General features: G+C 34.4%; 4 protein-coding genes across 6 annotated transcripts; 2 read left to right on the top strand and 2 right to left on the bottom strand.

The window, feature by feature from the left end:
- The first annotated feature begins 3,356 nt into the window (after positions 1 to 3,356).
- Positions 3,357 to 7,294, top strand: LOC118041828 (uncharacterized). Its single transcript, XM_073404239.1, has 9 exons — positions 3,357 to 3,590; positions 3,694 to 3,745; positions 3,846 to 3,919; positions 4,114 to 4,215; positions 5,004 to 5,156; positions 5,512 to 5,563; positions 5,977 to 6,050; positions 6,600 to 6,689; positions 7,064 to 7,294. Exons 1-9 carry the CDS (start codon positions 3,466 to 3,468, stop codon positions 7,089 to 7,091), a joined length of 750 nt encoding a protein of 249 aa, XP_073260340.1. The 5' UTR covers positions 3,357 to 3,465; the 3' UTR covers positions 7,092 to 7,294.
- A 417-nt stretch (positions 7,295 to 7,711) lies between these two features.
- Positions 7,712 to 9,786, top strand: LOC118041923 (ubiquitin-NEDD8-like protein RUB2). Of its 3 annotated transcripts, XR_004686409.2 has the most exons (5): positions 7,723 to 7,833; positions 8,058 to 8,281; positions 9,047 to 9,306; positions 9,477 to 9,640; positions 9,758 to 9,786. XR_004686409.2 is itself a non-coding variant. In XM_035049526.2 (4 exons), the coding sequence occupies exons 2-4, from the start codon at positions 8,189 to 8,191 to the stop codon at positions 9,586 to 9,588; spliced, it is 465 nt and encodes a 154-aa protein (XP_034905417.1). In that variant the 5' UTR covers positions 7,712 to 7,833; positions 8,124 to 8,188; the 3' UTR covers positions 9,589 to 9,786. The 3 variants fall into 3 exon arrangements, 2 of the variants coding, with proteins under 2 accessions (XP_034905417.1, XP_034905355.1); XM_035049526.2 differs by having other exon boundaries at positions 7,712 to 7,833; positions 8,124 to 8,281; positions 9,477 to 9,786; XM_035049464.2 differs by having other exon boundaries at positions 9,477 to 9,786.
- A 1,050-nt stretch (positions 9,787 to 10,836) lies between these two features.
- LOC118042085 (ras-related protein Rab7) lies at positions 10,837 to 15,372 on the bottom strand. The gene is made up of 7 exons (XM_035049686.2): positions 14,991 to 15,372; positions 14,876 to 14,902; positions 14,477 to 14,576; positions 14,252 to 14,398; positions 12,878 to 12,958; positions 12,649 to 12,794; positions 10,837 to 11,247 (listed from the first exon to the last, which is right to left on the bottom strand). The coding sequence occupies exons 1-7, from the start codon at positions 15,041 to 15,043 to the stop codon at positions 11,184 to 11,186; spliced, it is 618 nt and encodes a 205-aa protein (XP_034905577.1). The 5' UTR covers positions 15,044 to 15,372; the 3' UTR covers positions 10,837 to 11,183.
- A 1,702-nt stretch (positions 15,373 to 17,074) lies between these two features.
- On the bottom strand, positions 17,075 to 18,933 carry LOC118042164 (uncharacterized). The gene is made up of 2 exons (XM_035049798.2): positions 18,535 to 18,933; positions 17,075 to 17,535 (listed from the first exon to the last, which is right to left on the bottom strand). The coding sequence occupies exons 1-2, from the start codon at positions 18,880 to 18,882 to the stop codon at positions 17,323 to 17,325; spliced, it is 561 nt and encodes a 186-aa protein (XP_034905689.1). The 5' UTR covers positions 18,883 to 18,933; the 3' UTR covers positions 17,075 to 17,322.
- Positions 18,934 to 24,805: the final 5,872 nt, after the last annotated feature.

Here is a 24,805-nt window from a genome sequence, read left to right as displayed (position 1 = left end):
TTTTTCTCCTTTTGGTTGGTTGGATTCCTCCAGGAAGTAGAAAAAAAGAGAGTGAAGAATCGCACGTGTGAGCTGTTGTTGTTGGAAGAGTCCGTGCGTGGTATTCGAGGCTTTGTTTGTGCCTTGTGGGGATCCTCCCCTGCAAGTTGTTTCTCTTCTTTCGTTTTGGATGGATTTTTTATTATTATTGTTTATTTATTTTTCTGTGACGTCACGTTGGTGATCTCACTTCTGGATGCCTACTGGTTTACAGGGAATATGGAGAGCAGAATTGACAAAATAAAAAAACAAAGGGTGAGTAAACGGGTGATTTTTTTTTATTGGTTGGATCCCATGATCATGCAATATTATAGTGCAATATAATGGGGAAAGAAATATATATTGTTAAAGAAACATTTGTGGCTGAAAAGTCATGAATATACAAATAAATATGTTATTAAAATAATATTCCCTTTTATATTTTCAAAGGCATTAGTTGCATAAAAACTTGTCTTTATAAATAATATTTTTCTTTTTTATTTTTAAAATGTCATTGTAAAAAAATAATTTCAAACCTACTCAATCAAAGCATATATAAATAAAAGTAATTGTTCTCATAGTTTTAAATTCAACTTCAAAGTTGACATGAGATAATGTTTGGGCTATGGGTTGAACGTGTCAATCCTTAAACAAAATTGTTTTGATCAAGAAAAATTTTCAAAATAAAAAATCAATAGATTTGTTTCTTGATTTTTTATTAGGCTTTACACTTGGTCAATTAATTTACGAATCAGCTCATGTTTTTTACTAGGTTAGGCCACATAACTTCTTAATTTATCTTTTCTTAAATCTAGATTGGTTAAAGCCTCGAGTTGTTCTAATCTCATGATCGGTTGATCCAGATTTAATAACTAGAGTTGTCATATTATTATTAATTTCAATACTCAGTATAAACTAAAAAAAAAAAAAACATCTAATTATTTTTAATATATATATATATATATATATAAGTTTAACAATATTATATATCAAGGGTAAACTAAACTTTTTTATAATTTATACCGTCTTATCCGTCGTTAATCGGATAAGGATATATAGACAATCATAATGCCTTGTAAATCAATACTGAACATAATTATATATTTGTCTCTTATTTATCTCATGTTCTCACTCCCGCCGTCTCTTTTGTCATGATACAATAATAAAACGTTGCCATGATGATATACAAGAATAAGAGGCAGTTTGGGAACGCGGTTCAACCTGTGTTCCTAAATTTTTTTTATATATTAAAATTAAGTATGGTTTGTATTTTTTTGATCATTTTGATGTGCTGATGTCAAAAATAATTTTTAAAAAATAAAAAAACATCATTAACATGCATTTCGACATGAAAAGTTATTTGAAAAGTAACCGTTACCACACTGCCAAACACGCTCTAAGTGTCCAAGTTGGGTGTCTATTGTTATCAAACCTGATTTAGGATGCCAATTTAAGGACCACTCGATTGAGCCATTTACTTGGTTGGATTTCAAGTTGAGTCGGCTCCCACCCGACTCAATACGTTTGATTGACTTTATGACTTTAAATATAATTCGATTAAAACTCAAATTAATTTAAAAATTTTTAAAATGATATCATTTGAATCTTTTTTATACATTAAAATGATAATGTTTTAAATTAACTCGTGTTAACTAGAATCAACCCTCCAAACTAGTGACCCAAAATATAAATTTAATTGAATTTAATAATTTTTTTTAAAATTATTTTTTATTTGATTATATGACAATAAAAATTGACATGGACATGAAAGCTACCAAATAAAAATTAAGAAGGAAAACACGGTAGATAATTGTATTAAAAGTGCTTGTTAACACTGTGAAAAAATTATTACAACCTCGTTAAAAAAAAAAAACCCAAAGATTAGTTAATATTTAATCAAATAATATCCAAAAAAAAATCAAATTAATCCATTTCAGTGAATTGTAATAAAAATGGAAGAAAAGATGACCAGACACATGTTTCTAACTATTTTTTTTTATTATTAAAATGAGTAAATAACATATCATTTGTCTATTCAAAAAAATCAAGTGACGCATCACCTACAGTCATTAAACCAGATTATATTTGTCCACCTTCGAGTGGTTAGAAAGCAAACTTCGTCTTTTGGTCTCAAAAAATATATTTTCAACAATATTTACTTGAAAATAATTAGAAAGCCCACAAACCCAAATAAATCCATATCTAACCTCAAAATAATATTTAATTGATAAGAAAAAAATCAACATAAGATGAAAAAAATAGCAGCTCCCAAATCTAGCTTTTTTGATGATATTAAGGGCAAAACACTTAGATGGATATTTTCACGTCAAATAGAATCTATTTACACTAAAATTGATATTTTTGGTTATCAAAAAATGGACAACTAGCAATTTTTTATCTTCTTTTTTGTTTTTCACAACTCTCTTCTCTTTCTCAAACATATGGATTGTGAGTTAAACAAAAAAGATTTGAACGAAAAAGTAAACGGTTTGAACTAAAGGGGTTAAAAATAAAAAATATCTTATAAAAAAATTATTAAATTTCAATTTCAATTTACATAATATAAAAGGATAAAAAAAAATCAGCAACCAAAATAGAAAGCCCCATTGAAAAAAGAAAAGAGAAAACGATCTCGAAATCCACACTGTTTTCTTTCAAAGTGGAACAATAAAAATACCATAATATTTATTTATTTATTTTCTATAATGCAATGACTCATTGACCGTCAAGTTAGCAAACTAAATTAAAAAATAAATCCTTGTTTGGGGGTTAATTAGCAAGGGAGTGTTATAACCCCCCAAAAGGGTCCTCTCGGATGGTAAATTTCACCCTCCGTATTTGAAAAAAAAAAAAAAAACTAACCTTAAAGCAAATATTATTATTGTTCTCTTACGTATTCTATTTTTTCTCTCAAAATATATATAAAGTGATTTCTTACTTATCTCTCACCGCTCAGCACTGATAATTTAATTATTTTTTACTATTTTAATGATTTAATTTATTATTACACCAAAAACTATTTGGAAATCAATTTCTACACACTTAAAATATTTTTTATTATAATAATTCACTTTATTTGTATTTTTTAAATATCGGACCACACACCAACAGCCCTACTTTTAATCAATTGATAACAAATCGGAACAATAAAGCAGTCTCGCTGAAAAGCCCAACCAGGAGTCTTGACTCGGAACCACGCCTTAAGCTCGAGTCAGGTAAACGGCACTGAGCCGAGAAACTAACTCGGCCCGTACATATCTCCTTCGTTTGCCGATTTTACAATCTTAACCCCCCTCCTTTAGCGATGACGTGGACTCAGCCTCTCCACTGGTCTCTCAGTCAAAGAAAGAAGCGAAGCAGCTGCATTCAGTCTTCCACGTCTCCGTGTTCTCCTCTGTGGCTAGTAGAGTAGAATTGGAGAAGACAGTATTCTGCAGGGAAACAAAAATGGCAATTCCATTATCAAATGGCTTAAGAGCACTCTTCTCAGTATTGGGCTGTTTAATGGTGGCCACTCTCATCTACACCATCTACGTGGATGGCTTCCCATTTCGCAGAGACCTCCTCACCCCGTAAATAAAACTCTCTCCGTGTCAAATATTTTCTTTCCACTTTCAGAGTTTTCTAAGTAGATGAAAATTATAAAATCTGCTTGCTTTCTCTTTTACGTTGCAGGTGGATGGCCGCTACTTTAGTTGATTTCTACATCAATATTATAGCTTTAGCGGTACCGCTTTCCTTCTCTTCCACTATACATATTCTTTGCTTCCTAAGATTTAGGAATATGATACGTGCTTCAACTGAGAGGATTCTCTGGTGGTTATCAGGCTTGGATCACCTACAAGGAATCGAACTTTATTACTGCAACAGTTTGGATAGTTCTGCTAATATGCTCCGGAAGGTATTTTTTATGGTTATTATACTTTAATTATTGTTCCATTAAGTGCAAATCCCTTTGAGAAATTAATTCAAATGTGGTGGTGGTTGTTAATAGAAATGGATGTAGTGTCAAAAAGTCACTTCTTTAATATAGTCTTGCCGTACAGTGTCAGGATTTGTTGTTTAATCTTTTTGTGTTTTGTTCAATATCTTCAGCATTGCAACGTGCGCCTACATTTTTATTCAACTTCTCAAGTTGTCGCCTGAAGAATCTTTGCAAGATCCGCTGTATCATGTACTATTGCGGCACGAAAACAAGTATGTGATTTGAATTTCTGGTTTCTAGAATTACGCTCTCATGCTGGAGTAATGTTAAAATAAGGAAGTAAGGCTGTAGCCCTTGCATGGAAGTTATTCCCGTTTCCATTTCCTCCCCATCAGTTCTGCTTTTGCAGTGGTGGTTGTTCAAAGCTTGTGTCTTCCGTGTGTATGTGTGTTGTTAACCACTCCTGACCTAATTCGATGCCCTGAATCAGTAACCTTTGGATCATGGTAAAAAGTAAGCTCCAATGTTTATAATTCAACTCAAACACTAGTTTTGTATCTGGCAATTGTAGCCATGGCGCTAAGCATGTTGCAGCTTGGTTATAATTTTTTTGTGCACACCCCTTTGCCTGATGATGGAAGCCTGAATGCTACTGCTCGTAAGTAAAAACTTTATTCCATGTGTGGAATTCATAATGTGTTGAAGAGGTGAATTTTTCTTTGAAACTGGAGGTTTTCCTTCACAGACATCAACAGCAGTCTGGATGGTGATTTACTGTTTAAAAGGGTCGAACTTCTTGATGGGCAAACTGCTACTTTAGAGTCTTACTGCTCTGATTCTTAATCCCGTTCTAACTGGACACAAAACAAGCTAGGAATCTGTTGGAAGGAAGAGAATAACTTCCACACCACCAGTACATGATTCTTTGAAATCTTTTTTTTTTTTTTGGTTATTATGTTTTAGAAGTTTATTCACAACTCATATAAAATAGATTCAACAAGCTCTACAGATCTCACCAGCTTTCCCTTTTTGTAATAGTTGCTCATGCATTGACAAACAGACTTACTTATAGGGGTGCGGAACAAAAGACAAAACAATCTGCTGTTGTGACTGCAAGGATTGCTTTCAGCATTCTGGGTCTTCTGATGCTGGGAACTTTGATTTACACTTTAATAACTGATGGTTCTCCTTTTCGCAAAGAGCTTCTTACTCCGTAAGTTTTCAGTTTCCTTTTATCTCTTGCCCTTTCATTTTCTCCCTTGGCTGAATATGTTATTAGATAAAGGTGGTTATCTAGTTGAGTCCTTGTCCTCATGGTTGAAAAACATGAGGTGCTGAATCAAATCACTCCGGGGGGGAAAGAAAGCCATGATGAGCCTCGTTTCTATTAGAAAGTCTTCTTATTGGCCTTTGTCTTGGGTGGGGCAGGGCAGAAAGCTACGAAGAGATTTCTCTGTTTCTTTAAGATGTTATTGTTTGTGTCTAATCATTAGTTTTTGTTTATTCATCAGAGATATTTGCTAGTTTGTTATCTTCTATAATACTGATTGTATATTGCATGCTCGCAGCTGGATGATTGCAACACTAATTGACTTCTATATCAATGTCGTGGCTCTTTCGGTAGGTGGAATTATTTTGGTTACATTGTTCTGCTCCTTTATTGTTGAAGTTAATTTTAAGACCTTGATATAGTTTCTACCGAAGCCACAAAAGGTTCTCTAAAAATGATTCTTTTTCACTAGCTTCTTTGACATGTGTGATTCACGGGTACTTGGATAGATTTCATTTTTTCAAGAAATTCATAACAGCTGTTTGCGGAGAGGAAGCACAATGATATAAACCCTTGTGCTTGTATCATTCTTCACAATTTCACAAGATCTGACTTTCTTTAAAAAATCTGTTAAAGATCTTTTGGGATATTAAAGTCTAGTGGTGATTTGATTTACCGAGAGAATCATAGTAAATTTTGGGTTTTACTAAATATCCTTGTGCATTTTCTTTCAAATGAATAGTGTCCTTCCTTTTGAATTTAGGTTTGGGTTGCCTACAAGGAATCAAGTTGGATCAGTGCATTCTTATGGATATTGTTATTGATTTGCTTTGGGAGGTAATATCTCGTCCATAGCCTTGATTCTCAAATATAAAGGATGGTTTGCTTTGGCTGTCAAGAGAGTCAAAAAGTTGCCAGGAAGTCATAAAACATTATGAAGATAAAGTTGCTATATGTATGATCTGCAGTTGCTTTACGTAATTTAAAACCATCTGTCCATTTGGGATGCAGGAATTTTCAGATACATACCGAAGAGGAATGAAATTTTAATTGATAAAACGATATTTACCTTTTGCATTTTCCTTCCATGTTGTTCTTTTGGTGTCCAAACCGAGTCTCACACAGTGCGTGCCATTGTTGATGTAATATGGAAGTATAAATTGCTATTTGCATGTTTTTTTATGAAAATGTTTGGTCATCAGGGATAAAAGAATCTATAGCAGATATATGGTGAAAATATATTTAATGAATCTGAAATAAAATGTTGATTTGAATGATACTTTGCTCACTTTTCATCTATAATTATCTTCCTTTTCTTTTCGAGTCTGAAACTGATCGATTCGATATCCTTTGTAAGTACTGATATTTCATTCCTACAATATCCAGCATCACTACTTGCGCCTACATAGTCAAACAGCTGCTGCAGCTTACTTCTCAAGATCCAGTTTACCTGATCTTATTCAATAGAGGCAACAGGCAAGTCTATTACACTTTTCTGTGTTCTAAATTCTTGCAGTGGCTTTAAGTGTTTCTGGGTTCAATATTATGGGTGGCAGGTTGAGGAGTATGAACATATGACTTGTCATGTAGTGATTTGTTCACTTTGATGTTTCGACATATACAATCACATTATGGCAGAAAAATGAAGAGGTTAAATGTTAATTATAATGTTCTTGCAATTGAGCTAGCAAGCATCAAGATTCTAATTTCTCCTTCCAAGAACCTGTGTGTTACGAGCCTTTGTTTGCGGAAAGATTTGGAAATTAACGTGCTGTGTTCTTGAACTGTTTCCATTGCACATATTTTTTGTATTATTTCCTAAGAGCCGCACAGTTATTTGTCCATGGTAGGGCAGAAAACAGGTATGAAAGGACGTGAAACTCATCTAGACGACAGGAGTTGATGGACATGAAGCTTATAATACGTTTCTGGTGTGCACTTTGTCTTGGACTTTTATGACAGTGATTGCTTATGAATGATGCGAACAATTGTTGACATATTCATAAATTGAATCATGATTGTACTACTAAATTACAAACCAGAATTTATATCTGTATAAACCTCGTGAATTGTTACTTGAATTGTTACTTGTGTATAGCATGATGATGATTATTTTTAAAATATTTTTTATTTAAAAATCAATTAAAATAATATTTTTTTTTATTTTTTAAAATTTATTTTTGATATTATCATATCAAATAATCTAAAATTACTATAAAAAAAATTAATTTTAAAAAACAAAACACAAAAATAAACATGTCATAAATTTATCCATAACTATTTAATTTTAAAATAACAAAACACAAAATTTAACGGGTTTGGTGGGGTTGCCTAGAGTTATCCACTGAAACCACCCATAAATTATATGTTTTTTTTTTGAAATCTCCTTTTAGTCTCTAAATTTTGTGAAAAATTATTTGTCACTATTTTTTTAAGAAAAATTAGTATGGGTTATAGCTTTTTGTTTTTTAGCTCTTCATATATATTTTTTTTAAAAATTTAGTCCTTGATTGAAATAGGTTTTTCAATCACATGTATGCTGAGGACTAATTGCAAGGCCAGGCATGCTTTTTTCGAAACTGAAGTTTGGTAACAAAAAAATATTCAGATGGAGAATAAGGTGAGTCCAACAGAAATTTAATATGTAAAATAAATCATAATTGAAGTTAATATTTTCAGCTGATAATTATGAAAAATAAAATATATCTTTACTAAATGTAATTACCACAATTAAAGTGACTTGTGTGTAATCCAAAACAATTATCAATTGTATAAATTTGAAATTCATGGGAGTAAATTGAAATTTAATTATTTGCTTTGCTAATACAATCCAATCAAATTTAGGAAAATAAACAAAAATAAAAGATTACGGAAGGACTAAGCACTCGTCTCTCTGCATCGATCGTGTAGGAGAGCTCGTGTGTTTTTTAAGAGAAGTACAAGCCTGATAAGACAAGACAGAAACGAAGAAGAAGATGCAGATCTTCGTTAAGACTTTGACTGGCAAGACCATAACTCTCGAGGTCGAGAGTAGCGACACCATCGACAACGTCAAAGCCAAGATTCAGGTACCTTAACTCAGTTTTTTTTTTTTATTTTTAAATAAATTATTCCTCCGGGTCTGTTTATTTTGACGGAAAGATTTTTTTTTTTTTTTTTGGTTTCGTCTTTGCCGTTTTAATTATCAGTAGAGTCGAATAATGCGTGGTGTTTCTCATGAGTTAAAATAAGGCTTTGGATTTTGTTGCTTAGACTCGTTTCAGCCTTGAATTTTTATGGGTTTGGCTTCTCTTTGCAGTCTCTAGTAAAATCTTGTACTGTTATTATATGCTTTAAGTAACTGGTAGAGTAGAAGAGTTGTGAACTCTAGAATATTCAATGGAAATTATCTGAAGCCCGACTTAGGTTTTTGCAAAAAAATGAATTGTTTTCTTTAAAAATAAATTTAAAAAAATAAAAAAAATTATTATTTCATGTATTTGCTAGTCAAAATCATTTTGAAAAGCAACTCCTACCAAAACACCAAACAGCCTCTTAATACCTGTCGCCATCAATTGTTTGTGTGTTTCTTCATAGCGTGAATGAGAGCCATGACACTTTCTTGGTTAGACAAGTGAATGGTAGCCGTTGCGCTGTTAATTTATCTGCAACAATAGTCAACTATATTTTGTATTGTTCGATTCCCACAAATTGATAAAGCTTTGGTCAAGAATATTCAACAAGTGCCAAGTTGGTGTTCTTTGCGTTTAGTTTGTTTGGTTTTGATGATTGATGTTCCTTTACCCTGAGTAGCTGAAACTCGTGTCTGACTTTGTTGGATGTACCTTTTTCAGGACAAGGAAGGCATCCCTCCTGATCAGCAAAGATTGATTTTTGCTGGTAAACAATTAGAAGATGGGCGAACTCTTGCTGATTACAATATCCAGAAGGAGTCGACACTTCACTTGGTTTTGAGGCTCAGGGGAGGAACCATGATCAAGGTGAAGACTCTAACTGGAAAAGAAATTGAAATCGACATCGAACCAACCGATACTATTGATAGGATTAAGGAACGGGTTGAGGAGAAAGAGGGAATTCCTCCAGTGCAGCAAAGGTAGCAATGCATAATTTATCAGTAACACAGGAGTTGTTAATGTGTCGTAGGAGTAACATTACCTGGTTTCTTTTACGAAGCATGCTGCATTAAACTTCCATCTGGATGACAAACTACAGTGAGGTTTTATAACAACCACATTCCTTTACTATGCTTTCTGCTGGTTGCAGGCTTATTTATGCTGGCAAGCAGCTTGGAGATGATAAGACAGCTCGTGACTACAATATTGAGGGTGGCTCTGTGCTTCATCTTGTTCTTGCTCTGAGGGGTGGTTGTCTTTGAATTGAACTCATAACGTTACAAAAATCTACCTATCCAAGCTTCTTCCATACAAGTACAGCATGGGGTTATGAGAATCCACAATAAATATCTTTTTATAATTTTTCTAGACACAAGATTGTTCAATTATCTTACACTACCTCCGCTTGCTGCTTTCTTATGTTTTTGCAAGGTTAAACCAATGCCTGCTTTACTTGTTCACTCGTACCAACGTCACGTGTATTTTTGAGCTTTTAACCAGTAGATATGCATGTGCATCTGTGGTGGCTGGACATTCTGCCAAGAGCATGAAGACACAAGTTCCCACCGCTTAGGATTGCTAACAATAAAAAGAATTTGTCCAGATGACTATCTTCCATGATGTCATGTTGTATCCAATTTCTGAAATCTACTTCAACAAATAGTATAATGAGCAATCTCTGAATAGCCAACACAAACCAATTGATTGGATTTATAAAGAGCTTCATCTGAGGATATGCTTGACTTGAGAATGAAGAAAACATTCAAAGGGATTTCATAGTTATTATTATACATTTTCCTTTGATTAGGAAAACTGGATCTCCACCTTGCGTGTTCAGTTTACCACCACCAGCGACCACTTTTCCGAGTAACAACTATCCCCAACAATGTTAATACTTAAGAATTACTAGCAAGAATTAATCTTAACATTTAGCATCAAGAGTTGTTGAGTACGATAATTTCAGTGCATCTATGCTGTAATAGGCATGCTGCCCTGCAACTAATTACGGCCAGTGCAGAGTAAATTTCGGATCAAAACGAGTTTCGAATGATCATGTCGGTGCATTTTCGTTAGCTGTTGTGTGGAAATCGGTGAAAATGGAACCGGCATGCTATAGCTTTTTTTCCCATTTGTTTTACCTAGTTTAACTGACAACCAGAACGATGTCCGAAGAGAGAAAAATAAAAAAGGATCCACAACTTTAACTTGGAGGCACTCTAAGATGGAGGGAGAGTGTTTGTTATTGCAATTAAGTAATTGATTATTGAAATTTTGATTTTTTTAAATAAAAATAATATTTTTAATGTTTTTAAATGTTGATATCAAAAAATAAATTTGGAAAATAGTCTTCCCCTGCTTTGGAAATCTGGATGGGCCATGACGTAGTTGAAAACTAAATCAAATTTGACATGGACATATAATCTCGACTAGAAACGGCGTGGATCACATTGCTTAACAAGGCTCACTATCTCGAAATGCCGAAGTCAAAAATATAAAAGGATCCCAGCAGCTTTCACGAATAAGATCTTTTTAACTAGAGGCGTTAGAAACACTCAATTCCGACACAGCTCTGAAAACAGCATCCATTCTTTTATCACAACAGAGACAATCTGAAAGCAGTTCATGGCATACTAACCCTAAGTAGAGTTCTACGGTTTTAGACTCGGAATTTTATCAAACCAAAACAGTTCTGCCTGTTAGAAATGGCAGTGACACTCAAGCATGTTTCAGGATCAAGTGCGAGCTCAGTATACAAAGTGGACAAAAATAAAGTTCAAGAAAATGGCTAAAAACTCACATCGACCAAAAAAATGATAAATGAGCGCACTAAGACGAATATGTTAGATCTATCCAGAACTTAACATGCACAACCACCTCTTTGCTCACTCTCTGAGGCAGCCTCTGGGATACCCTGGAAGTATCTGCAATTAAATACAAGGACAAAAAAGTTCGTTAATAAACGTTTTGGATTGTTCTAAATATCATTGCAATGTTTGACAAGCACAGCAAGCACTAAATTTAAAATCAAGGATTGGGTTCAAAACCACAACTTAAGATTTTATCATATCACAGCTAGTACAATAAGACCAAGATGAAAACATTTTGCCTTTTGAGTGCACATGAAAGCATAGCAAGAAAAATGCATGCCAAGGAACCTGAATGAGTCCATATACAGTTCAAATTTCTGGTAAATTTTGGTTATTATACAATAATACATCTTAGTTAATAATAAGCAGCTACAGAGAAAAGACAAGCACACTATATATCACGTCTTCTAATTCATTAAGACGAGAGAGAAACATTCGTTTGATTTTGGAATTTAATACTACCAGCAAATTATTAAAATGACTTCAGTCTTATTTAAATTAATTAGTTGGGCAATTGATTTATTTATCTTTTAATTATTATTATATCTTTTGGAGATATTAGGGCTTTTATTTAAATATGGGTTCATTGGATTATAACAAACTAATGGCAAACCATCCTAAGCTGTAGATCCTAAATAATAATAACAAACTATTTTAAATCATTTATGACCAAACTAAAATGCCACCATCCTGGGATGTAGATCCTAAATATTAATAGCAAATGATTTTTTATTTTTTGAAAAAAAAAGCTTATGCACAATTGCAATCACACATCTAAAAGACCCTAAAATTGTAATATCATATTCTGTAGGAAAAGAAATATCCTTGTCCCATAACACAGCATTTGAAATGACACCGTGGAACAAACATCATGGATGGAAGGATATCCAATCTTCTTGAGAAACTTTTAAATGGCACTCCATCAGCTTGGACAGGAAGAAAACAAAGTCTTCAATTCCTAGCATGAAACTTTCCATATGCCAAGTTGATCATTTTCTACGGTTGCAACCAAAAGTTTGGAAGCATTGTGGAATTTCCTGGTTAAGTACTTTTTTGGGAGCTAAAGAGAAATGAAAGCTAAAAATGATTTTCAGAATTAAGAAAGAACAAAGAGGCTAAGATGGAAAATGAAGTACGCGAGAAAAGGAAATAGATATACAACCAGAACCTAGTAATTTTAGGTCCTTTTGTTTTTGGAGTCTTATAAAATTTGTATTTCTTAACCCATTCCAATAAATATTTCCCTTTAAGATTATTTGTTGTAATCTTGCATTCTGTTTTATTCTGATTTTGGTCTAGTAAACTTGGGAGACCTAATTGCGTCTCATTTCTTAATATCAAATCAACAATCTATTTTTTCACCTGAACTTATGGCTGTTGCTGTAACCACTTACATTACTAATGTATGGTGCTGATACAATCCAAACAAAAACTCAGCTGACAATTTAAACTTACATGTCTTGTTCACGCTCATTGGCTAGAGCAATTTTGGCAATGGACAGGAATGCAGGATCAACATTGTAATCTTCTTTTGCTGACGTCTCAAAGTAAGGTATGTTTCCTTTTGAAGCACACCAGTCCTTAGCTTTCTTCTCAGAAACCTGCACAGCATAAATATTAGACCAAGGGCGGGGCAAGGAGTAAAGGAAAATGAATTTACCAGATTCAAATTGTACATCCTTACCACTCGGCTATTTCCACCATCGATATCTATCTTGTTTCCAAGTAATATAAATGGAAATGTCCTGGGATCAGACGGGGTTGCCTGGGAGAGAATAGGAATGAAAACCATGTTGAATTGGAAAGAGAACAACAATGCCATCCTCAAAAATTAGCAGCTAAAGAGTTGCAAACCATAAACCAAAGAAAAAGCAGGGAAGTGATGGATGGCCAAAATGGGCAGGATTATCCTGGTAGATTATATAGGAATGAAATGCCCAGTCAAATAAATTGATGCATTTCCACAAAATGCTGCGCTCATCTTTACCAAGTTAAATAAATTGATGCATTTCCACAAAAGCTGTCAGTATCCTTGACAAATTCCCTTGAGAAAGCACAATGATTCTATTCATCAACCACCAAGTAACAGAATTATTATCATAACACGAACTCCTGGCAAAATCTGCCCATATTTCGGGGAAATCAGCTAAATCAAGGCCTAAAAATACAAATCTTAGTTTGACCTACTTCATAATTATTTCAGAGTCAAACACCAGAGTTGGTGAGTGAATAAATGGAGCATTCCAAGGAAGACTACAATATCTACAATAATAGGAAACCTCCTATGCAATGGAATCATGGACCATAGCAGGAATATAATACTAGGACATTATCATTTCCCTCATTACTAAAACTAGACTCAATTGCGTGTGATGAAAATTCCATACACCCCAAACCATGGGTGCAATCCATGTAAAATGGAACATTGCCTAATGTAAAGAGAACAGCCCCCTATGCCTCAGACCACTAGCAGGACTTTGCTACTTGGACATAACCCATATCTTTTGGTGCTGATATCTGCCCCCAGTATAACATATCACAGCATGTAAGTTGAATAAAATACGTTTTGATTTCCTGATGTGTGGGAATAATTTGAGGAATCATGAAGCCTTAAGAATCTATATACCAAAGTGCCATAGCAGCTATCCATTCATCAAGTTAATCCAATCACTTTGATGAGTGAAAGGACATGCCATTTTTAACTGGTTTATCGTTATAACTTATTTGGTCCATTGCAGTCACTAAGAAGAGTCCCTAAGAAGTCAAGATGATAGCTTAATGGCTGGCAAACCATTTACTCATTGCATAAGAAATCCCAACTTTATCAAGGCTGTGATAGTAAATTCTAGGGGCAGAAAAAGGTGGTTAGCCCTTCTCCAGAACTGCTGCTGAAGCCAAAATTATGAACAAGTAGCACAAGCCATATTAATGCACTGCTTTATTGTACTACTGTATATACATGACACTTTCCAATTCACACACCAACTGTTCAAATCTTTATTGACAAATGGTAATGAGAGAGCCATCATAGAAACAATGAAGAAAAGCAACAAAGAACCTGTTTAAGAAACTCTTCGTGCCAGTTGTCAAGAGTATCAAATGATCTCATGACATTCACATCATAGACTAGAACACAGCAATCTGCTCCTCTATAAAATGCAACTCCAAGCGACTGAAATCTTTCTTGTCCAGCTGTGTCCCATATCTACATATTAGATACTAGTATTTTCAGCAAGCATTCTTGCACACATTCCAAAACAATTCAATAGAATTGAAAACCCACTTGCAGAGTGACGAGCCTGTCATCAATCAGTAGTTCTTTAGTCACGAAATCCGCACCAATCGTAGCCTTATATTGTTGGCTAAACTTCTTGTGCACATATCTGAGTAATCAATTAAGGACTATACATCCCATTCCCACTCTCCCGCCCCCGCCCCCCCGCCCCCCAAAAAAAAAAAAAAAAACCGCAAAATAAACCTTAAATTTCTATATAATCTGCATCTAAATTGATTAAAAACCCAATGAACTCTCCACGTTATTATTAATTAAACACTATCAAGAGCAAAAAGATTAAAAAGAATATTAAAAGAATAAATTAATTGATTAATTAACTAATCAAAATGCAGATTTAAGAGATCAAAGAAAGGCTAAATCTAGCGATATTATGAAGACAGAGGATACTGATTCATTAACGACGTCTTGCCGACCCTGACAGTCACAGACAACATTTAAAATACAAAATCAGATTATTTTGTATGTGCTGAACAAATCTGAAGAAAAACCCTAGAAATCGTACCCGCTATCGCCGAGAACGATGACCTTGAGCAAGGTACGCCTACGCGTTGACATGCCGCTCTTCTTTCTTCTTATTAATAGTCACGAATATACTGCTGGTGTGGTGATAGAAATTCAAATCAAAAGAAGAAACAATTTTCCTCCTTTTCTTTTCTTTTCTTTTTCCAGATTTTCACTGTTTGTAAGAAAGGAGATGGGGAGAGAAAGAGAAGAAAAAAGGGGCGCCAATTTCGATCTGCTCTTTTTGCATTTTACGAATTTCTTTTCCTTTTTCGAGTGATCGTCTGCCAATTATGTGTAAATTATAACAAAAGTAAAATGGGGGTAGATATCATTTAGATCATAAGATATTTTATATGGATTGTAATAGTTGTTTTATTTTTAATTTTATACATTTTGTGAGATGTTATTTGGTTGTTTGCTTTATATATATAAAATGTATAATTATTTTCTATTTATTTATTATTTATTTGGGTCAGGTAAGGATTGTTACACACAAGCTCTTTCGATCTGAGTATCATGCTACATTCAAGGTACCTGGAGCTGGCAGGTACGCGGGTTTAAAGGTTTAGATAATTTTCATGTAACTTGGACCTGGTTGGGATACCTAAATAACTTGGATTAATTTGATTAAATCTGTCATGACTATCCAGACTCAGGGAGCTTAAAACAATTTTTATATTTTTGATATTTTAAAAATTATATTAACCCACGAGAGCCAATACATTAGTAATAGTTAAAATTAAATTGCATTGATAAAAAAATAATAATATATATAAAGTCGTTTTAATATTATTTTGTAGAGTAATTTATTATCCTTTCCACACTGTTGTTTTGATTTAAAAAACTAAAGATTTTTTTCTGCCACGCTTCAAAGTTTTTATGAACTTTCGTATCAAAAAGGAATTCAAGTGAAACTAAAAGGATCCCGAGTCTGTCACCATTTGTTTTTGTGTTTAAAACTTTGTTTATCTTGAAAAAAAAAAATATTTTGAATATATTAATGTTAGGAATTAAAATAATATATATTTTTTTAAATTATTTTTAAGTAAAAAATATTTTTGAAATGTATTTTACATCACAATACAAAATATATTTAGCATTGTAATAGTTTTTTAGATTGAGATTTAGAAAATAGATTTTAAAAAACAAATGTTTTATAATGTTTGTTTCTATAATTAAACCTATTTTTCAAATTATTTTTCACCTAAGAAATTAAATTGATATATTTTTATATATTTATTTTATAATTTTAATATGCTATATTAGTATATATAATTTGAATATATTTTCAATTGAAAATTGCGTGCATTGCATTATCAAATGCACATATCTAGGATGGTCTTTATTTGCATTTGTCCAATCACTAGTTCTTAACCCATGCTACGTTTTGGGTTAAATAAAAAACAAATTAACCCAAAAAAATATCTAAACTATAAAAAATATTTAATATTATTATTAAACCCGATGAAACAAAACCTTGAATTCTTTAATATTGACTTGTCGACTAGCCCTGGTATACGATTAACGCTGTGAGAGTTGCAGTGTTTGTGATTAAAAGGAAAGAAGTTATTGTTTACTCTCTACTGCTAGTCACCCTGAGCATCTATGAGCCAAGCACGAGCCACCCCAGAAAACACGAAGGGACCGGTTAACACAGTCTCATCACACACACTTGGGTGTGAATTTTTTATTTTTATTTTTTCCATACATGACGAACCAGTCCGATCTCAGCCACATTTAAATCCTGAAACCCTAAACCTAAAAGGATAAGGCTCCACACTTTTTACACGTTAGGAAAGGAGAACCTTGTGGTGGCCATGAAAAGATGCTACTAGAAAATATTGAACCTGACTCCTTGTAATTACGAAACCCTAAATCTTACCTGGGCCACCCACCTCTCATGTTCTACAGGAGTAAATCGAACAAAGTCTCAAATAGCGCTTCTTAGCATGATGGATTTCTCACTTCTTAACATCATCAGATGTTTAACTGGATCCCATAATTATCTACTGCTAGCATTCTTATATTTCACTCCTAATGGAAGAGCAATATAAATCTTAATTCAGTTTCTGTAAAAACATCGACACAAGAAAAATAAAATTGATGATATAACCATGAAAGTCCATCAACGACTAACCAAACAGAGACAGCTTGATTATCTTGTTCTAGTATCTATCATCAATTCATCATCAAAAGTGGGGCTTTTTTTTTTTTAGAGTATAAAACGAGGCAAAGGACTAAATCATAAAAATGCAGTTGCTTTACTCAAACCTTGAAGGTAGTCAGATTGGCTCTTCGACCAGAACCAGGAATACTCAGTGGCATATGTTTTACCAGCCACGCTTTTTCAAAAAGTCCCCAGTTCTCTTCCTCATGCGAGTAAAAACAATAACAGCACAGGCAAGGATCCATGGCGGGAAGCTTCCACCAAAAAGGTTTGAACTCTTGATCCATTCTGGACGTTCCTTCAGAGCCAATGTTATCAAAAGAGTGATCACTGCTACCCCAAGCACGGTCTTGGTCACTGGTTTGATCAAGGAGTCCTGCAGTTTCAGAGTACAAGTTGCATAAATATCCTATTTGAGCAGAAACACTATTTCAAAAAACCGAAAGAATCGTGAGTTGGACAAAAATATACAGCAAAACTGCAATTAATCCAAACACGATTGTAATCCATGCCCAGAATTCCTGGTCTAGAGAATAATTAATACAGAACACATGCCAAATGCAAGATGATTATGTTACAATGTATGATAAAGTATCACCGGTAGAAAGTTCAAAGAAATACAAGTCAGATGAAATTTAAGATGCTTTTGGAATTAGCCGGTCAATGCCTGATTGAGCATTTACGACAAGGAATCCGAAATTAATTGTTTTAAAGAAGTAAACAAGCATAAAAGTTCAAATTATGCTCCATTAACTTCAACATGGATAAGTAAGTAATCTTCCCAACTCCTGCAACAGCCTGGCATTTCTAATACGAAAACATAGCCAGAAAAATGAGCATCTTACTTTGCATTTTGACCATCAAAAACATTTATAGGAAAAAAATAATCAAAGCGAGGCTAATCTATTCAAATCCATAGCATTCATTTGACTCGAATCTTGTTAACTAGCAGTTTAAAACGTAGCGAAAGAATATCACCGCGGCATATTGGCACAGCTGGGAGGAATTAATTTAGAGAAAATCCCAACATTCAGAAAACCATTCAAGAACTAGTGGTTAAGAAATCACATGCTTGACAAAATAAATTTCAGAAATGAACATTCAATGCAAATCCAAGAGAACCCAGTCAGTGAAATAAAATGACAAGAAAATGGAGGTTGATGTTTTCTTCTCTAATTTTTAGATTTTTTTATGACGGTTGATCCAGTTTTCCAATATACTATATGCCAATTTATCATCGATCGCTAGGTGCAATAAAATTGTAAGCAAGCAACAAAACATTGAAAAAAAAATGATAATTGCTGTAACATAATGAAACTGGAAAGATTAAAATCGAATCAAATAAAAATAAAACCAAATCAAGTTCTAAAATTACCTTTGGTTCTCCGTCAACGTGAATGACCGATCCATCTCTATACCCAAGCATAGACCTACCATTCCTCCCAAAACGAATCGGCGCACCCCGACCCGACTCTGGATTGAAAGCGAAGATCGACTTGAACCCGTATTTCTCGAGGATTTCTCGGACCTCCAGTTGGTCCTGGTCCCACCCTCCCAAGCTCGACTTGAACACGTTAATCGGACCCTTGCCTTGTCTGTACAGATGGATCTCCACCTCCGGTACTTTGGTCCTAACCGTTTTTTGCGTCGGCTTCGGGTTGCTCGGTGAAGATTCGTTCTCGTTTGCGCCTTCGATTTCTCTAATTTCGTTTTCTGCCTCCATTTTCTTCGGAAAACCGGCTTCTAGATTGTAAGTGCCAGCTTATTACCGTATATATCAGGATTATTAAATATATTTATTAAAAGATTATTTTATGACTCGTTATGGGTTGATTTTGATTCAATTGTGACAATTATATTCAGAATATTTTTTGTGATAATTAAGTTTTTTTTTTTTATGAGATGTACATCACTCTTATCTTATGTATTTGAAAAAAATTAAAATATTTTCATGATTATAGAATAAATATGTCGTAATGTATCTCATTTTAATTATTTTTAAATATATAAAAAATTAAATCTTAGAAGGGATAACTTAATAGATTATGTCTTAATTAGATTTTCTTTTTAGAAATTATTAATTCAAGTTTTATAAATTCTAGAGCAATTAAAAATGTATATGATTATTAATTTTAAGTTTCATTAAATTAATTAAGATATATATAAATTAGTTATATATTCATATTAATTTTTAAATATATATATATATATTAAAAATATATTAAAATTATATTTTTTTTATTTTTTAAAATTAATATATTAAAAAAATATAAAAATATAAAAAAAATTATTTTTTTTAAATATGAATTGGATCAAATTTCCAAACGTTCCTATCAAGTCAGATAACCAAAAAGGACGTGTTTTTTAAGGAGTAATTGTTTAGAAGAAAGAGAGGCGCTCGGATTTCGATTCTATTACCCTAAACTCGTATCTAAAAGTTTGTTATTAATAATTCTCAGTGTGTTTATAAATTTAAAGATTAAATATTAATATAAAAAATAGGAAATGATTTAATTATTAGTAATGATTAGTGAGAAAATTAATTCAGCATGTACTCTGAGACAGCGAGAGAGAGAGAGAGAGAGAGAGAGAGAGAGAGAGAGAGAGAGAGAGAGAGAGAGAGAGAGAGAGATAACACTGGTTGAAATATATATTTTTTTTTTGTATTTCTCTAACCCGTAACAAAGCTTCGATACCCAAAAATCCACGGATTTTTTTTTTTTTTTTTTTTTTTGTTATAGGAAATATTTTTGGAGTCTTACAAATATGAAAACATTGAATAAATTTCACATAGAAAATATTATAGAAAATCATACATAAAAAATATTGCATCTAAAATACTTATACCATGCATACAGTTACATTTTATTTTACAAGGTAAACTATATTCGAAATTATTTTTTTCTTAAGCTCCCTCACACTTACTTTTATTATAAAAATTTAAAACTATTTGAAAATAAGTGTGTAAAAAATAATTAAATATTTTAAAAAATAAAATTATCAAATCAAGTTGTTCTTTTTGGTAACCCGAGATGTCCGGGTCAATTTACGTGCACCACGACTAATCCCTGTATCCATTGAACATCCTGAAAGCCTAATAGATAAATTATTATTTTATACATATATGTGTGTTTTTATAACAACGTGATCCAATGTTTTTCAGGTTATGTTTTCTTTGATATTTATAAATTGATACACTGTCACCATAAGTAATTAAGATATGTGAAGATAGGTGGAGGTGCCCACCTTGCCCACTTGGCCACTTGCTCTTCCATGGATGCTTGCCTATAAATAGGCAAGCATCCAAGCATTACACACACACCAAAGTAGAGAGAAAGAAGAGAGAGTGAAGAGGGAAATCCCACTAAATTGTGAGGTATTTGTGAGAGAGTAAGTGAGGTGTTTTCTCCTATTAATAGAGAGATTCTTAGTTGTTCTCCTATTATCTGAGAGAGATTGTAATTCCCACATTACTAGTAAAATCCTTCTATATTTGCCCGTGGACGTAGCCTAATTGGGTGAACCACGTAAATTCTTGTGTGTTTCATTTCTCATTTTAGCCTTTTGTCTTTGTCGGGTTTGCATGCCAGTATCCTAACAGTGGTATCAGAGCCTTCTTGGTTGGTGTTGTTAACACACAAAAGTTATTCGTGTATACGGTTACTATTCACGTCTACGGCACTATTCATCTATACGGTACTGTTCACTTTCGTTACTGTTGGCGTATATAGAAAGTCAGTGCGGTGATTAAATACAGTCTAGGAAGTTCTGTCTAAGGAGATTGGGTTTTAAGCGGGACCGTTTGTGACCCCTCCAATCTTTCCTGGGAACTTACTTAGTGAAGTATTATTCACACGATACTATTTCTATATACGTTACAGATCTGTGAAACGGTGATAGCTGAATAGATCTCGGTGAATACAATGGCCGCAAAGTACGAGATTGAGAGGTTCAAGGGGAGCAATTTCTCACTTTGGAAAATGAGAATCAAGGCAATCTTGAGGAAAGACAATTGCTTGGCAGCAATTGGGGATCGGCCCGCGGAGATCACTGATAATGCAAAATGGAATGAGATGGATGGCAATGCTATTGCTAACATACATTTAGCATTAGCTGATGAAGTATTATCAAGTGTGGCGGAGAAGAAAACAACTAAGGAGATATGGGAGACTCTAACAAAGCTATACGAGTCCAAGTCTTTGCACACTAAGATTTTCTTAAAGCGGAGACTTTATACCCTTCGAATGACAGAAACCACGTCAGTGACTGACCACATCAACACAATAAGAACTCTATTTTCACAACTCACTACGTTGGGTCAACAAATAGAGGAAAATGAACGTGCAGAGCTTCTACTTCAAAGTCTTCCTGATTCGTATGATCAGCTCATTATCAACTTAACCAATAATATCCTCTCAGACTATTTAGTCTTCGATGATGTTGCAGCCGCTATCTTGGAAGAAGAAAATAGGCGCAAAAACAAAGGAGACAGAAACAGTTCAAACCAAGCAGAGGCGTTATTGGTGTCAAGAGGAAGATCAACGGAGCGTGGCTCCAGTGGGAGTCAAAGGCAAGGGAGGTCCAAATCAAGAAGTAAAAAGACTATGAAATGCTACAACTGTGGCAGAAAAGGGCACTTCAAAAGGGATTGTTGGTTTAAAAAGGGTATAGAGAATACTGCAGAGTCATCAAAACCTCAAGGATGTGTTGTAAGCACCTCAGAAGATGGAGAGGTTCTATATAGTGAAGCAGCAACAATCTCTACAGATAGAGAAGAGCTCGCTGAGATCTGGCTAATGGATTCAGGAGCAACATGGCATATGACCCCTAGACGAGATTGGTTTCATACATATGAACCTATCTCTGGAGGCACAGTGTTTATGGGTGATAATCATGCTGTAGAGATTTCTGGCATTGACACCATCAAATTGAAGATGTATGATGGCTTAATTCGTACTATTTCAGGAGTGCGACATGTGAAAGACTTAAAGAAGAATCTTTTGTTCGTAGGACAATTTGATAGTCTTGGCTGAAAGATTCGAACACACAATGGAATCATGAAAATTGTCAAAGGAGCGCTGGTGGTTTTAAAGGCAAGAAAGACAGTTGCAAACATATTTGTATTAATGGGAGAAACACATCATGAGGCAGAAACATCAATCGCATCAGCCAGTCCTGTAGAAGAGAAGACGATGATGTGGCATCAAAAACTAGGCCACATGTCAGAGAAAGGTTTAAAGGTTCTCTCTAATCAGAAGTTACTCCCTGGGCTTACAAAGGTTACTTTACCTTTTTGTGAGCATTGTGTTACAAGTAAACAACACAGGTTGAAGTTTGGCACGTCAACAACTAAGAGCAAATGCATCTTAGACCTGATTCACTCTGATGTTTGGCAAGCACCGGTTGTATCCTTGGGAGGAGCAAGATACTTTGTATCATTCATAGATGACTTCTCCAGGAGATGTTGGGTGTATCCGATTAGAAGGAAGGCAGATGTGTTCACAGTTTTTAAAACCTTCAAAGCGCGGGTAGAACTTGAATCTGAAAAGAAGATCAAGTGTTTGAGGACTGACAATGGAGGAGAATATACCAGTGATGAATTTGATAACTTCTGTCAACATGAAGGTATCAAAAGGCAGTTCACAACGGCATACACTCCACAACAAAATGGAGTGGCAGAGCGGATGAACAAAACTCTATTGGAAAGAACAAGAGAAATGTTGAAGGCTGCAGGTCTAGAAAAGTCATTCTGGGCCGAAGCAGTCAATACCGCCTGTTATGTGATAAATCGATCTCCATCTACTGCAATTGAGTTGAAGACACCAATGGAGATGTGGACTGGAAAGCCAGCTGATTACTCTCGATTGTATATATTTGGAAGTCCTGTGTACGTGATGTACAATACTCAAGAGGCCAACAAGCTGGATTCAAAATCCAGAAAATATGTATTCTTGGGATATGTTGATGGAGTGAAGGGGTATCGCTTGTGGGATCCCACTGCCCACAAAGTAGTCATCAGCAGAGATGTCATATTTGCAGAAGATAAAATGCAAATGGAAGAAAATAATAGCATTTTAAAGGAGACTACAGAATTCCAGATGGAAAATACTCAGAATCGTACTTCTTCTGAAGTTGTACCAGAGCATGAAGAACAAGAACAAATAGAGTCTGAAACTCCTGAAGTTCGACGGTCGACTCGTGAAAGAAGACCACCGGCTTGGCACTCAGAATATGTTACTGAGAGCAACATTGCATACTGTCTTCTAACAGAGGATGGAGAGCCATCAACTTTTCCATGAGGCTATCGAAAGCACAGATGTATCTATGTAGATGACAACAATGCAAGAGGAGATTGAAGCTCTGCACAAGAATAACACTTGGGATCTTGTTCCACTACCACAAGGAAGAAAGGCCATTGGCAACAAATGGGTTTACAAGATAAAGCGTGATGGCAATGATCAAGTGGAGCGGTATCGTGCAAGATTGGTGGTGAAAGGATATGCTCAGAAAGAAGGAATAGACTTCAATGAGATATTTTCTCCGGTGGTACGACTTACTACAATCAGAGTAGTCTTGGCAATGTGTGCTATATTTGATCTTCACTTAGAGCAGTTAGATGTGAAAACTGCATTTCTTCATGGAGAACTTGAAGAAGAAATTTATATGCTCCAACCAGAGGGTTTTGCTAAAACAAGCAAGGAGAACTTGGTTTGCAGGTTGAAAAAATCTCTATACGGTCTCAAACAGGCGCCGAGGTGTTGGTACAAGAGATTTGATTCCTTCATAATTAGCCTTGGGTACAACAGACTCAGTTCAGACCATTGTACGTATTACAAGAGGTTTGAAGAAAATGATGTTTTCATCATTCTGTTGTTGTACGTGGATGACATGTTGGTAATAGGCCCCAACAAAGATCGAGTCCAAGAATTAAAGGCACAGTTGGCTAGGGAGTTTGATATGAAGGACTTGGGACCAACAAACAAGATTCTAGGGATGCAAATTCACCGAGATAAAAGTAAGAGGAAGATTTGGCTTTCTTAGAAGAATTATTTGAAGAAGATCTTGCGACGCTTTAACATGCAAGATTGTAAGCTAATTTCCACCCCACTTCCTATTAACTTCAAATTATCCTCAAGTATGTCTCCTAGCAATGAAGCAGAGAGGATGGAGATGTCTCGAGTACCGTATGCATCAGCAGTGGGAAGTTTAATGTTTGCCATGATATGTACAAGACCAGACATTGCATAAGCAGTGGGAGCAGCTAGTCGATATATGGCAAATCCTGGTAGAGAGCATTGGAATACTATCAAGAGGATCTTGAGATACATCAAGGGTACCTCAGATGCCGCATTATGTTATGGAGGATCAGAATTCACTGTCAGAGGTTATGTTGACTCAGATTTTGCTGGTGACCTTGAGAAAAGAAAATCCACTACAGGCTATGTGTTCATAATTGCAGGAGAAGCTGTGAGCTGGGTCTCTAAACTTCAGACTGTTGTAGCATTATCCACAACAGAAGCTGAGTATATGGCAGCTACACAAGCTTGTAAAGAAGCAATATGGATGAAGAAACTTATGGAGGAGCTCGGGCACAAACAAGAGAAGATTCTTTTGTATTGTGATAGTCAGAGTGCCTTGCATATTGC

Source organism: Populus alba, chromosome 14 (genome assembly GCF_005239225.2).
Source record: "Populus alba chromosome 14, ASM523922v2, whole genome shotgun sequence".
Lineage (NCBI taxonomy): Eukaryota > Viridiplantae > Streptophyta > Magnoliopsida > Malpighiales > Salicaceae > Populus > Populus alba.
Note: the sequence above shows the minus strand (reverse complement) of the source record. Positions and strands in the feature narration are given on the sequence as shown.

What these genes read in the sequence shown, in the direction of transcription:
- LOC118041828 (XM_073404239.1), top strand. Translation starts at nt 3,466, where the DNA reads ATGGCAATTCCATTATCAAATGGCTTAAGAGCACTCTTCTCAGTATTG. An exon ending in TTATTGATTTGCTTTGGGAG is followed by an intron (nt 6,051 to 6,599) that starts GTAATATCTCGT and finishes TACAATATCCAG; the next exon opens with CATCACTACTTGCGCCTACA. An exon ending in TTATTCAATAGAGGCAACAG is followed by an intron (nt 6,690 to 7,063) that starts GCAAGTCTATTA and finishes TGTCCATGGTAG; the next exon opens with GGCAGAAAACAGGTATGAAA.
- LOC118041923 (XM_035049526.2), top strand. Translation starts at nt 8,189, where the DNA reads ATGCAGATCTTCGTTAAGACTTTGACTGGCAAGACCATAACTCTCGAG. An exon ending in ACGTCAAAGCCAAGATTCAG is followed by an intron (nt 8,282 to 9,046) that starts GTACCTTAACTC and finishes TACCTTTTTCAG; the next exon opens with GACAAGGAAGGCATCCCTCC. An exon ending in ATTCCTCCAGTGCAGCAAAG is followed by an intron (nt 9,307 to 9,476) that starts GTAGCAATGCAT and finishes TGCTGGTTGCAG; the next exon opens with GCTTATTTATGCTGGCAAGC.
- LOC118042085 (XM_035049686.2), bottom strand. Translation starts at nt 15,043, where the DNA reads ATGTCAACGCGTAGGCGTACCTTGCTCAAGGTCATCGTTCTCGGCGAT. An exon ending in AAGACGTCGTTAATGAATCA is followed by an intron (nt 14,577 to 14,875) that starts GTATCCTCTGTC and finishes TTGATTACTCAG; the next exon opens with ATATGTGCACAAGAAGTTTA. An exon ending in ATGGTGGAAATAGCCGAGTG is followed by an intron (nt 12,795 to 12,877) that starts GTAAGGATGTAC and finishes TATGCTGTGCAG; the next exon opens with GTTTCTGAGAAGAAAGCTAA.
- LOC118042164 (XM_035049798.2), bottom strand. Translation starts at nt 18,882, where the DNA reads ATGGAGGCAGAAAACGAAATTAGAGAAATCGAAGGCGCAAACGAGAAC. An exon ending in ACGTTGACGGAGAACCAAAG is followed by an intron (nt 17,536 to 18,534) that starts GTAATTTTAGAA and finishes CTGAAACTGCAG; the next exon opens with GACTCCTTGATCAAACCAGT.